Source organism: Cimex lectularius, unplaced genomic scaffold (genome assembly GCF_000648675.2).
Source record: "Cimex lectularius strain Harlan isolate CLEC.00 unplaced genomic scaffold, Clec_2.1 scaffold33, whole genome shotgun sequence".
NCBI classification, from domain to species: Eukaryota; Metazoa; Arthropoda; class Insecta; order Hemiptera; family Cimicidae; genus Cimex; species Cimex lectularius.
Window position 1 is genome coordinate 614309 of NW_019392683.1, and position 14275 is coordinate 628583.

General features: G+C 35.3%; 1 protein-coding gene across 14 annotated transcripts in view; it reads right to left on the reverse strand.

Moving 5' to 3' along the window:
• LOC106662528 (calmodulin-binding transcription activator 2) overlaps window positions 1-14275 on the reverse strand; it is a 324643-nt gene that overhangs the window by 66089 nt on the left and 244279 nt on the right. For all 14 annotated transcript variants that reach the window (XM_014386691.2, XM_024225686.1, XM_024225685.1 and 11 more), the window contains one exon: window positions 9708-9799. In XM_014386691.2, the coding sequence (XP_014242177.1) occupies window positions 9708-9799 (92 nt within the window). The remainder of the gene's footprint in view (window positions 1-9707; window positions 9800-14275) is intronic.

Here is a 14275-nt window from a genome sequence, read left to right on the forward strand (position 1 = left end):
AAAAAGACTTATTCACTAAAGCTTTTGTTTTTTTATATATTCACCAGAATTTATTTTCATACTATAATAGTCTAAAATAGATTAGAACTCACAATGAAAATCAGTGAAGCATTAGGCCTTTATAGTTTCAGAAGAGTTAGTTTCTTTATTTCAAGAGGTTCCAACTGAATTATTATTTATTGCCATAATGAAAGAATAGAAAAGGCGTGAATAGTATTTTTTCCTGTTTATATTTTTTATCAATATGATGGTCAAATGCCAAATGAAAGTTAACTCCAATGAAGGAAAGCGTTTTATAGCGGTCATAATTAAATACACAGTATGTCTGGTTGATGGTGTTGACTCATAAATGGATCCGTCTGTTCTCGCTGACTCCGTTCTGGCTTGTAGTGACTACGAATATAGAGAAAGGAGATAGACTTAATTGGAGGGAACTTTGTAATTTAACGATATGAGGAAATCGTACGATGCGTGAAAGTGTTTACATAGTCGGCAATTATCAAATGAAAATGAAATGCAATTCGGAATTCCCTTGAAGCTAATTTTTCTCTGACCACGACTTAATGACGAATTTTTAAAATATACTGGTAACGTAAAGGTTTATTATTTTTATTTAAGCCGATTTTCGTTAATTATTAAAATTGCTCAAAGTTAATTGCACATTAAACCGATGATGAAAAACGATGAATGGTAGAAAACCAATACGCCTAAAAAATTTCATACAACGACAACTTAAAAGAAATAGAAAATCAGCGAGTCTGCAGTTGCAGCGGACCGAATGGGCAAATTACATCTCACCCCATAAAACATACAAGTGAATCTCACAAGACCGAAATTGCCTGTGTGACAACCCAACCAACTATTTCATCGTTCATAGTTCGACTGTTTCCGATCATCCTTGATTTGTGTGATATTCTCTGCTTTGATCTGCCCTTCTACTTTTGATATTTCCCTATCTGATCTATTAAGGCGGAGTTTGTCCTCGATGCTGTAAAATGCTTTCAGAAGAGGTGAGTAAAAAGCTGATTTTTGTGTTCATTACTACGTCATGTTTGCTGTGAAATTGCTTCTATATTTCTTGGTTCAATCATGCTCATTTTTTTGTCTTAAACACAGGTTCGTCTAATCTTGGTCAGAATTTAACTATTTGTTCCTCTACTATAGTGCACATCCCAACCACATCCTCTACCCTCCTCGCATCCTTCGCAGACGATACAGCCGTGCTTTCCTCTAACACCGATCCTGCAATTGCTTGGGAGGAACTCCAAGCACACGTTCAACGTATAGCCGAATGGAGCAAACTCTGGAGAATAAAAATTAATGAAAGCAAATGCTCCCAAATTACATTTACCCTCCGACACAAAACCCATCATTCAATAACTCTCAATGATATCCCAATCCCAAAAACCGATTGTGTACGCTACCTTGGGTTCTACCTCGACTCACGTTTAACCTGGAACCGACACATACAAATAAAAAGACAGGAACTGAACAGACGTTTTGGACTACTTTATAAATTACTAGGACGTACATCTAACATGTCGACAAAAAATAAACTGACAATTTACAAAGCATTACTTAAACCGATCTGGACATACGGACTAGAACTGTGGGGCACCGCTAAGCCTACCCACGTCCAACGAATACAATCCTTCCAATCTAAAGTCCTCAGAATCATTATGAACGCTCCTTTCTATGTTTCCAATTTGACTCTCCACAAAGACCTCAAAATCCCATTTGTAAATAAATTAATTCCCACCACATTCTCCAAATTCCATGACAAACTCTCCAAACACCCTAACCCATTAGCTCATTCCATGTCCAACAAAATCCATCCCTACAACCCGGTCAGAAGACTAAAGCGGAGATGGCCCCGGGACCTCCTCACCAAGGAATAGCCCTCGGAAAAATGGGAGAGCAGCGATGGCTGCACTCTCCCCTCAAGACAAAATGAACTGTGCTGTGTATATAAGTCATAAAATTACAAAATGTATAAACATATACAGATGGTAATAAATAAAAAAAAAAAATAAAAAAAAAATAAAAAAAAAAAAAGATAATATTAACGTAATCACTATATTTGATAAACAAAAAGTCGTATTTATCGGTACGAAATTAAAATGTGAAAACTTCAGCTCTGTACCATTATACATGATACTGTTTTTATTAACATAAATGGCAAATTAATAATTTTTTTAAAGATTTTGGTTGAAATGAAAAAGTCAATGCCACGAGCGGGATTCGAACCCACGACCTTCCTCTAAATACGCCGCTGCTCTACCAGTTGAGCTATCGTGACTTCGATCCACTCGGACACCGTAGTACTCGAGTTGGTGTGACTTTCGTTTCAACCAAAACCTTACAACAAAAGATAAATTAATTGAAAGAAGTAATTTGGCCAATAGGCCACTAAATATGATGAATTTAATGAGTAAAACGAAGTATAGCTTCACAAACAGTTCCCCGTGGCCACTTCACATGTCGCCGAGAATCGAATCCTGATTATATGACATTTCAAAAATGGCAAAAAGAGGGAAAATTCAAACGGTTGTAGGTTGAGATGGAGAGTTGGTGCCCGAGTGGATCGAAGTCACGATAGCTCAAGTGGTTAAAGCAGCGGCGTATTGAGCCGAAGGTCGTGGGTTCGAATCCCACTCCTGACATTAACTTTTTTATCTTAACCAAGACCTTACATAGAAAGAATAATTAATTGAAAGAAGTAATTTGGTCAATAGAACACCAAATATAATGAACAAATGGCAAACTTGCAAAAGTACGTATCATACAACAAGCAAATGCCGGAGCCTTGAAAAATTCGACAACATCCGATAATAGACCGAGTGAAAATTTTAAAAATACTAGGCATTCGATTCTCTCAAGCCGGGTAGGAATCGTTGGCGTGATTAACAGCACCCAGGCCCGTGGATTAGGACAGAGCCCTTTGAAAGTTGGCCGTTTTTCCATGGTGGCCGAAAGCTGCCGAATCAGGCCAGCTTCTTTCCAAATAAACTTTAATTGCTTTCCGGTGATTTACGAGCTTAACGCCACGGAGTTTCGAATCGTTGTTTTACTGGTGGGACGGTTTAAACCGTGGCTGAGCAATATAATATCTCTAGTGCAGATAATTGCATTTAACTCGGAAGCCCTCCTGGTTTGGAGCAATAAGCCTCCAGTATATCACGGGGAGCAATGCCTCAACCGGACTCACCTAATTGCTCAGCCCCTTTATTAATTCATTAGTATATGTTAATTGCTCCTACTTTATTAGCCGGTAGAGACAATTAAGCTCTTCATTAACAAAGTGGTCGAGGATTTGACTTAGTCTTCATCAAGCACCACGGATGGCGTTAAATTCTTAATCTTAATATATCCTTTCTGTTCTGTGTACGCATTTTATTGGATTATTTTCTTAATTATTTCACATTTCAAATGAGAAAATCGCCTATATGTTTCACTACTAATCTTAACAAAAATAAGAACTTAATACAAATTTTTGAAGTTGAGTATTTTCCACTGGCTAAATGTCCAACAGGTAAGAAAAATTACAGCATCGATCTCCAACAAATAAACGCGTAAATAACTAAACTCCTGCTCAAAATTAACGCACCACTTCAATATTTCACCATATGTTTTTCTCAGGTGTTTTTTGAACGTTATTTTTATTTTTAGTATTGTAGGTTATTAATAATAAAACATTACAAATGAAAATGAAAAGCAGAAAAGGACGGTAAACTTTATTAAAAAATATTCCATAAAAANTAATTGAATGATATTAATTGGTCAAGCGGACCACGAAAAATAGTGAATTTAATGAATTAAAATGAAGTATACTTCACTAAAGCTCTCCGTGGCCATTTAATTTGTCGCCGAGAATCAAACAGATTACACGACATTTGAAAAATAGCAAAAAGGAGGAAAAATTCAAAAGGTGGGGTTGAGATGAGAAGTTAGTGCCTGAGTTGGTCGAAGTCACCATAGCTCAAGTGGGTGAGTAGCGGCTTGTCAAGCCGAAGGACGTGGGTTCGAATCCCACTCGTGATAATGATTTTTTTTATCTCAACTAAAAACCTTAATTAATAGAATAAATAATAAAATATAAGTATATAGCAAAATATATTTATAAAATTTAAAAAAATACTGCCAGTCATTTATCATATAATCTTTGGTGTTTTCATCTATTAGACAAGTTTCGGCATCCTCAGTCGTTGGTTTTCGAACTGCCTAATTAGCAAATAAAGAAAAATAAAATATAATGTACATAACAGTAGACGTAACAATTAGGTTTCTTCAAGTCTACTTTAGGCGAAATATTCTTCTTTCAATCCAGGAAAAACGTGTGTTGAATGGATTTTCTGTTATAAATGACCCTCGACCGCCGGATTTGCGGAGGGTGCTTGAAATGAGGACAAAACTGCACACGGAAGGGTCGTGAGGGGAGGATGCAGCCGAAGGCGGGGACTTATCCAGGCTAGACTACAATTCGGTAAAGATCGATCCGAATTTCCGCTCGAATGGAGAACTGCAACTTCGGCAGGGCTGCGCTTCCGACACCTGGCGAATAACAATTCCACGGCTACGTGAGAAATGCCACTTTTCCCCTTAGACTACATATCCCGGCGATAACTTCGTCCTAGGATGAATAGCGTTTGAAAAAGGCCCATTGAATACGTTTTTCAATCGTTTCTCTACGAAGGATTTATGCCTCTCATAGATCAAATAACATAAACAATTTATATAAAATCCTAATTGATTTATTACATTTATGAGAGAAAAATAGAAACCCTACAGAAAATATCATCATACCAATACTTCTGCTTCTGAACAGGATATTTTTTTAATATTTTTAAAATGTTTAAGTAATTTGAATAGTCTATCCAAACACAGTTAAAAGATTCTAACACTAAATCTTTTGCGTCACTTTAATGAGCTTAATGACATCAATTACTTGCTCCTTCTGATTTGGCAGTTTATGATCACTCTAATCTTCTCTTCTTACTGCTTGTTAGACAAAAACAAAACGAACGATCAAAGGTTTTTTAAAACACGACCAAGGAAGATTGTCTAAATCCGTCAGACATCAGAATGATCGGATTCGGTCAAATTACAAATCATTATCCCACAGACTTTCAAAGCAATGAAAAGATGTCTGAGAAGTCGATTTTGATAGAAATAAAAGTCTGATGAATTAAATAACACTATACCAGGTTAAGCAAGAGTGGAAACAAGCAATGTACAAGTTCATAAATCCGCATACTTCGACAGGAAAACGTGCAACTTTGTCAATATGCATTCCAGTATGTTTCGCGTGCTGGGTGTTGTTTCTTTTTGTAATATATGTTTTATGCATTGTGCGAATGTGGAGGTATTAAAATAAACATATGAAGAGACATGTGACACTCTTCCTAATACAACTCTGGAATGTCAGATTGTCAATTATTTTTATCATGCCGATTCTCCCGCATTTTGATATGTTATTGTCTCGCCGATTGTTATCGAGGGCGTGTTTTATCCATTTTTGTCAAAGCACGCGTGCCGTCGAACGCCTCGGTTTTAATTCGTTTCAGTTATTGCCCTTTAGAAATATCTTTAATTAAAGCAGGGCGTCGCCTGGCTCGCTGTGCAAAACCTTCATACGATAAAACAGAGGCTTTGATAAAGTTAATTGGGCCTGCGCACCTTTTTATTCCTTTATTTTAAGCACAATAACACTCATTGTGCTTAACGTGACAACGACGTTAGGGAGGCTTTGTCGACTATCGATTTTCAGAGAGTGCACTTTTCGCCTAGGGATGCAAGCCAGGAAAAATCCACTTGTTACTTAACATAACCAACATAGCTTGATGAAAACAATCCAATATTAATACACGTCAAAATCTCGTGTTCTGTTTCTTCTTCCAACGGGATTTTCAGTGAGTGTTCGATGCCCTAGTATAAAGACAAGATGATCATAGATCAGAATAAGAAATACAAGTTTTTACCCAGGTCTTAGGCAAATGGATTGAGATCAGTGAGGATAGATAAGAAGACATCGACATTTTTTGAAGAATCTTTGTAAGTTTATTAATTTAGAAATCGTGAGATGCGGTCTGGTGTTATGTCGGTTTCACAAAAACATTTTCTTTATCGTGCCAACGTTTCGATCTTTATTGAGATCATCTTCAGGGTCTGGGATTTACAAACATTGTTTACATATAACAATTACATTTTAAATGTGTAAAAGTGAATTTATACAATGCAAAATATATGTTTTATATTCAATCAAAGTATTTCTACTCACTCAAAGTGTTTGTCTTCTGTGTAATTGTGCCATTCTTCGGTGTCGTGTTGAGAGTGCCAGTGAGATTTTGCTATTTTGTGTTTATATACGTTGGATTTTGAAGGGGTGGGGAAGGATGTCGATATATAAAAGAAATTTGTGTATAAGGCGTCGGCTTTTTTGAGGTGAAAAGAGCCGACGAAGGGAAAAAATGTGTAGGTAATGGTTCGGCCAGATTATCCATTCAGGATTATATAGAAAAGGAATAAATAGGAAAATGAAAGCTAAATTGTTTGGAAAATTTATTTGGTATAGACATGGGTAGGTAGCAACCGAGGCCCGATACTGGCAGACATAATCATGACATATATATTAAATACAGTCATACCACAACTTCCTTTCACATTACCCTTCCTCACAAAATACGTAGATGATATATTGACAGATGTTCCCACAGATCAAATTCAACCTACATTAGATACATTTAATAGCCTTCACACACGCCTACAATTTACACATGAAATGGAAGACAACAAAAAAAAATGCCATTTTTATATACACTTGTAATAAAACAACCAGATGGCACATTAATTACAGATTGGTATCAAAAACCAAGAAACACAGATCGCTACATCAACTTTACATCTCGCCATCCCCTTCATACAATAATAAACACGGCCAAAGGGAATGATTACCCTGAGCTATGAATCATCAATCTCTACCCTAAACACATAATTAACAGAATAATCAACAATTACAACTCAACACTAACACCATCCACTATTACTAATAATATTACATTAAGTCTATCGAATACAAACAAACCGGCATACATTTCCATGCCATTTATCCAAGGCCTATCACATAAATTAAACACATTTCTCTTGTCCGATAACTTCAAAATAGCTTTCAAAAATTATAAAACAATTAAAACACTTTTTTCCAAAATTAAAGATCCCACACCAATAACAAATAAATCTGACGTAATCTACAAGATCAACTGTTTAAACAGTCCGGCAACTTACATAGGTCTTACATCCCAATATCTGGACAAGAGAGTAAAGCAACATATCTATGATTGCAAAAAACCTAAGCAAAATCCTACAGCACTCGCTACCCACCACTTTGAACACCAACACAATTTCGACTTCAACAATCCAAAAGTATTCACACAGAACAAAACAAACATAAACGTAATTTCTTAGAAATGATTTATATCAACCGAGATAAACACAGCATCAATTACAGAAAAAATACATGTAAACTCAGTCGCAGCTACGCCAATATCATTAATCACATTCAATACAGATAAAATACCTATATCATCACATTACATTCCACACATCAAATATATTTTTCACTTAGTATAATTTCCGAACAATTTAGCTTTCGTTTTCCTATTTTTTCCCTTTCTAAATAATCCTGAATGGATAATCTGGCCGAACCATTACCAACACAAAAAATGTGTCTTTTCACCTCAAAGAAGCCGACGCCTTAAACAAAAATGTCTTTTTTTCTATACGGACATCCTTCGACCACCCCTTCAAAATCCAAAATATATAAACGTAAACCAGCAATATCTCACTGGCACTCTCAACACGACACCGAAGAATGGCACAATTACACAGAAGACAAACCCTTTGAGTTAGTAAAAATACTTTGATTGAATATAAAAAATATATTTTGCATCGTATAAATTCACTTTTTTCCACATCCTACGTGTATTTGTTAAATGTAAACAATATTTGTAAATCCCCGGCCCTGAAGATGATCTCAATAAAGATCGAAACGTTGGCGCGATAAAGAAAATGTTTTTCTGAAACCTACATCACCCCAGACCGCATCTCACGAGTTCTAAATAAATATCGATTAACGGTCACTAATCACCACACAAATCTTTGTAAGGTTTCAATTGTTTCAATATTGTTCCATTTGATCGGACTTCAAAGCTTCAATTCGTAAGTTCAGTCAGGTTTTAATAATTGCGTTGTACATCACCAGTTAGTTACTTAAGGTTAATTTAGATCGTAAGTTAAGTAACCTGGAGAACAGTCGTACGTCAGCCTGTTGTCCGTGAAAATTCTAAGTCGGTTACAGTACCGCATCAACTCATCTATACACATTCTAATAACATCTCACCTACAACCGTTCATGAAGTCCACCAGCACTAAAAACGTAAAGTAATTAAATTAATTCCTGTCGTACAGAAGAGCTTAACGTACAACATCTCGTTAAGTGTCGCAGATGGTGGTTGAGAACCATTTTATGATACGTTTATCAAATATTATTCTGAAATAGAATTCCTAGGGCTATGCCAGAATTCGAACCTTGAGCCGCTAGCGTGACAACCACGCATTGCTGTCACCTGTAACAAGACCTCCGGTCCTTCTAAGACCACCAACATTATGTTAAGTCCTTCCAACAACTCTACCAGAGCTGTCTTAGGAATGTACTCGAACACTCCTAACAATTCTATCAGTACGGTCTTGGATGCTTATAGTCCAAAAATATTACCTCCACTATCTTAAGAACCTAAAATAGCACTCCTCCCAAGAACCCTACCAAAATTATCTTAAGCATCTACAACAAGATTCCATCCGATGACTCTTCCAGCACTATCTCAGATACGTAATCAGTCCTTCAAAAACCTCTACTGGTATTTAGAGTAACACTTAGTAATATAGCGTTGGCGCTTTATTAAGCATCTACAGTTTCTGACAACACTACAACCACTATCTTAAGCACCTACAAAAATATTTTCCAACAATACTGCAGTTCTATATAAAGCGTCTACAAAAACAATATTCCAACAACTCTACAGCACCATATCCGATACTTACAATAACATTTCTTCCAAGAAGAAGAATTAAGTACCTACCACAAGACTTCTTCATTAACTGTATACGCACAGTCTGACGCAACTACATCAATAGTCCTTCCAATATCCCAGTATCATCTCAGAAACCAACAACTTTTCATACAAGAAGCTCACCAAACACCACCTATATCAAGCACCGCCTTAACGGGACTTCTTAACAACTCTACCCACACACTCCAGAAGCACGTGCAACAACCATTTTTCTAAAATCCATAGCCAGGCTAAGATACTTACGACAATTTATCCCATGAAATCTACCAACACTCTCTTAAGAACCTACAAGACTCCTTCCGACAACTCTACCAGCACAATCTTAATCTCCTGCAACAACACATTCAAAATCCAACAATTGTAGCAGAACCTTTACAGACCAATCCAACAACTCCAAGTAAATTTTCAAAGAGTAAACTTAATAATCAAGTACTTGCTTTTTAACTAATAATTTATATCTTCTAAAGCGCATAAATAATTTAAATTGAAGACATTGAAGTGACTAAAAATACTCATTGTCAAGTAACAGAAATCAAATTTTACTTTATATTTCACGAAGAATGCTGAAGAGAACGAACTTACCTCGTTTGTGTTCCAACGATGTCTCTGCGTTGGGAAATGTTCGGCCTTCGGAAGGCTTTCCAAATTTTCTGGTAACTTGATCGGCTCCCCATCTAAAACAAAAAGACAAGAAGATAAATAAAAGCAGTTCGGATCCAAAAATTTTCAGCGCGTTCATAATTATAAGTTAAGGCGCGAGGCGGATCGGCGGCGAGGGGGAAGAAGTGGCCTTATGAAATTTTGATGTGAGGAGCACCCACTTGGCTCGCATGCATATTTAGAACCATGGCCCGGAATCTGTGCAGTTTTCTTATACAAAGTAGCATCTGTTGCTGTAACGGACTGTTATATTATTCAGTGGCCTCTCTGAACAACAAGGGCCTCCACCTTTTCTGACTTAACAACAACCCCTTACGCTGACCCAAAACCCAATATTTTACTCCCGGTTACGACTGGCTTTAAAACGGTATTAATATTCAAATTTCTATAAATATTTTCAGCCCGACAAGAGGTGCGGATCAAAAACGCCGTCGCCGAGGCGTAATAAGCTCTTCTAAAATTCCGTAATGCGATTACACCGGCTTCTACTCGCACCTTGAAAAATTAATTTGCCCTTTCTGAATTTTTTTAACACGGTGTCAAAAGGATTTCAAGGGCCAGGGTTGAAATACGCGCTTTCTGAATCTTAAGCTATAGTTGAAAACGTGTAAATAATGTTACAGAAAAACGCCTAGGGGCAATTATTATAACGCATAACCTTTATTAATCAACTGCCCATTTTAAAAGGCTTAATATATTAAATATTAATTTAAAAAACATTAAGTTCCTATAACTCTAAACTGTAAATTTACATTTAATGGAATTCTTATTAGGTAAATTCAACAATACAACAAGGATACAACAAGGATACAAGTAATTTATTTTAGGATTTTTAAAATCACCTTACTCTTTCCTAGAAAAATATTGTGTATATATATATAAAACTCAATAAAAAACTTCAGAAAGCTTATTATTTAAAAAAAATATTATTCTGATTAAACTGACAAACAATTCGATTTAAAAATTACTAATTGCATATATAGTAGATTACATAAACTGTAAAATAATAGTCATAGAAAAATCAAGTTAATCTTAATATATGAAATAATTATACCATACCAGTTTCCTCTAATTATTATTATATGGTTATTGATTTAGAGTTTGATTTCAAAAATTTAAGAGGTGTTGGCAATGACTTCAAACGCTAAACCCGCACGACATCCGAGTGTTGCGAAAGTGTTGGCATCTAGCGCCTTACCTATTTTTACCAATTGTTCTATACTATTACCATATTTCTATACGAAATATTCAATTCTTATAGAGTAAACAATCGATAAAATAAATACCACTCCTAGAGTATTTTCAAAAATTTTGAGCAATCATTTTGCCAAATATTTATTAATAAAAAAAATTGACAACACAAAAACCAACTAAACACAACGCTACAGATGGTGATTACCATAAATCGTCTAAAAGACCTAGTGAAGCTAGGTAGACAAAAACAGGGGTCGTTTTCATTACTTTAGAAAAAATTTCTTTGTCGGTGCATCCATTGCAGTGTTTCCCGACCTTTTTTTGTGCCATGCCCCACTTAGAATTTTTCAAATCCCTTCTGCTCCGTCCCTCCCCCGAAACATACATAATCTATATTAAAATGCTCGCTGAATAAAGCTAAAAAAGTAGTAGGAAAATCTGTACAGAATAACAGATAAAAGACAGTAAGCAATTTTTTTTAAACCGCGAAAACCATGTTCCGCGTCTAGAGTAACGAATATGAGACATAATAAATTATTTGATCTGGAACTTGTTATGGTCTTCGATTTTTAAAATAAACTCCTTTAACTCACCAATATAAGGAGGCTGCGATAAAACGTATAAGAGCGCATCAGTAAGAATCGATCTTTTAACAAAAAAGTAGTCGTTGGTGGACGCTAAAGGGTATGTTTTTTGACACTCGACACCTGAGATTCCACAAGTCCAAAGTACATTTTAAAAGGGCATCTGGCAGATCCAAATCATACTCCGTCGCATAATAGTTGACTTTTCGCACTTTAACCTGGGCATCATTTAAAAATATTTGCCGGACATTAATTAATAAGCTAAAGCTAAAGTAAAAAATAGTAAATGAAATAAAAGAAAGGTAATAAATAAAAAGAAGATAAAATGCAATTTTTCTCATAGAAATTATATTGGGTTGTCCGGAAAATAATGCAGGATTTTAAGTTTTCATTTAAAAAAATCTATATAAAATATTCTGTTTACGTTTACAGGATTACTCATTTGTATGAATGTCAACACTTATTAATCCTCTTCCAAATGATATTGTTTGNGTATGGGAAATTATTTTGATTAAAGAACATTGCTTTAAAGTAACTAGTTTCTTTTTTTTTGTTTAATACCAAAATCCTGCATTATTTTCCGGACAACCCAATAACTTTAGAAAGCAAGTAATACGACTCTCGGAATGTATTTCATTCTATTTATTTTTCTTCGCCTGATAGTTTATTAGTCCGCAATAGTAAAATACTAATCAATAATATTTCATGTGGAATATTGCGATATTTGCTCCAGTAGGAAAATCATTACTTGCATTGATCTCGATGATCAAGTTTTGGGCGATTAAATAAACCCATAATATTTTTTGGCGTAGGAACTTCAGTTAAACCTAACGGTGTTTTAACTAGGCAGATATTTATTTAAAAAAAGCTTTTCTATAATTTACAAAACCGGATGCGCAAATATAAATCGAAGGTTTGTTTCGTCAATTATAGGGCTTGGGCTCATAAATTTCATTTCACATTAAAATTATGATACAAAAAGATGTGAATTGTAAATTGCATAGTATTGTTTATTTATTTAAAAATCGTGAGGTGCGGTCTGGTGTGATGTAGGTCTCAGAAAAACATTTTCTTTATCGTGTCAACGTTTCGATCTTTATTGAGATTATTTTCAGGGCCTGAGATTTACAAACATTGTTTACATATAACAAATACACGTAGGGTATGGAAAAAAGTGAATTTATACAATGCAAAATATATTTTTTATATTCAATCAAAGTATTTCTATTAACTCAATGTGTTTGTCTTCTGTGTAATTGTGCCATTCTCGGGTGTCGTGTTGAGAGTGCCAGTGAGATTTTGCTATTTTGTGTTTATATACGTTGGATTTTGAAGGGTGGGGAAGGATGTCGGTATAGAAAACTCTCGACACGATAAGCAAGAATGGCACAATTACACAGAAGACAAACACTTTGAGTAAGTAGAAATACTTTGATTGAATGTGTACATATATATATATGTGTGTGTGTAAACAATGTTTGTATGAATTCTGTAATGAAATATGCAAAATTTTGAAAAAGCGAGTCTTTACAAAGATTTAAATAATTTAAATAATGTCTTTACAATAATTTAAATTAGCGCAGCGAGGTCCAACAAATAAATTCAGCTTTTTCACGGCAAACAGAAGCTACTATATTCGATGCTTTTTCAACTAAATGACGAACGAAACACTGATCTATTGACCTGCTCAGCTGTTGTAATTCTTATCTTAATTTCCTCTTTCTTAATTTTCACGATTAGATCTGGTATGCCTTTCTATGTGTCTTTAATAGAAATCCTCAAGGATAATGAAACCCATAACATTTTTTTGTCGTAGGAACTTCAGTTAAACCTCATTGTGTATTAACTAGGCAGACATTTATTTAAAAAAAAAAGCTTTTATATAATTTACGAAACCGGATACGCATATGTTCTATCGATATAAATCGAAGTAATAGACACCCCCCCCCACAATAGGTCTTAAAGGTCACACTTTATCTCTTCAAAGTGCCCCTTTTCGTCCACTTTAAGCACTGTCCAGACGAGAAAAGGGTGACAGCCGGACACCGGGACGTGGAATGTTGACCGGGGTCAGTTGGCCGGTAACGCACGGCCGCATTTCAACCACCCCAGCAGTCTCATGAATATTCACGGCTTGTCGGTCGGTCCCCTTTAATCAAGGACCGAGGAATCAAAGGTAACATCACCTCCGCCCTACATTTTCCCTTGACACCTTTCGAACGCCTGCTCATTCTGAACGCGTTTATTTTTTGTCTTAAAGCCTAAGAACTAAGCCAAAGAACAAGCCAATACAAAGAACGTGAATTCTTTCACACGTTAATATATTAAATGTTGAAATTGCGAAGTTCAATTTAGATTCTTCGCTGAAACCGAGATTCGAAATTGACAAATAACGGAAAAGTTTCACTTTTTTTTTAAATCTTTCATAATTTTGAAAGTTTGTTTTAAAAAAATAATGCGCCTTCTTTTTATCTATCTTAAGTCTAGTTTACGTTCAATTTTGTCTGTCTATGTTTGCATTTTTGGTCTGTGAACAACGCCTAGCCATTTTCAGTAATGAGATAGCTAAAATGCCTTTCATAGTCCAAAAAAGCGAAGATGGGATCAAAATAATCGGAAATTACTAAACCAAACGTTAAATTTTTCTGGTTGCTTGCCTTATAAACGCAATTAATTAAGTATCAAAGGTGACACATGACAAACGCTAGTGAT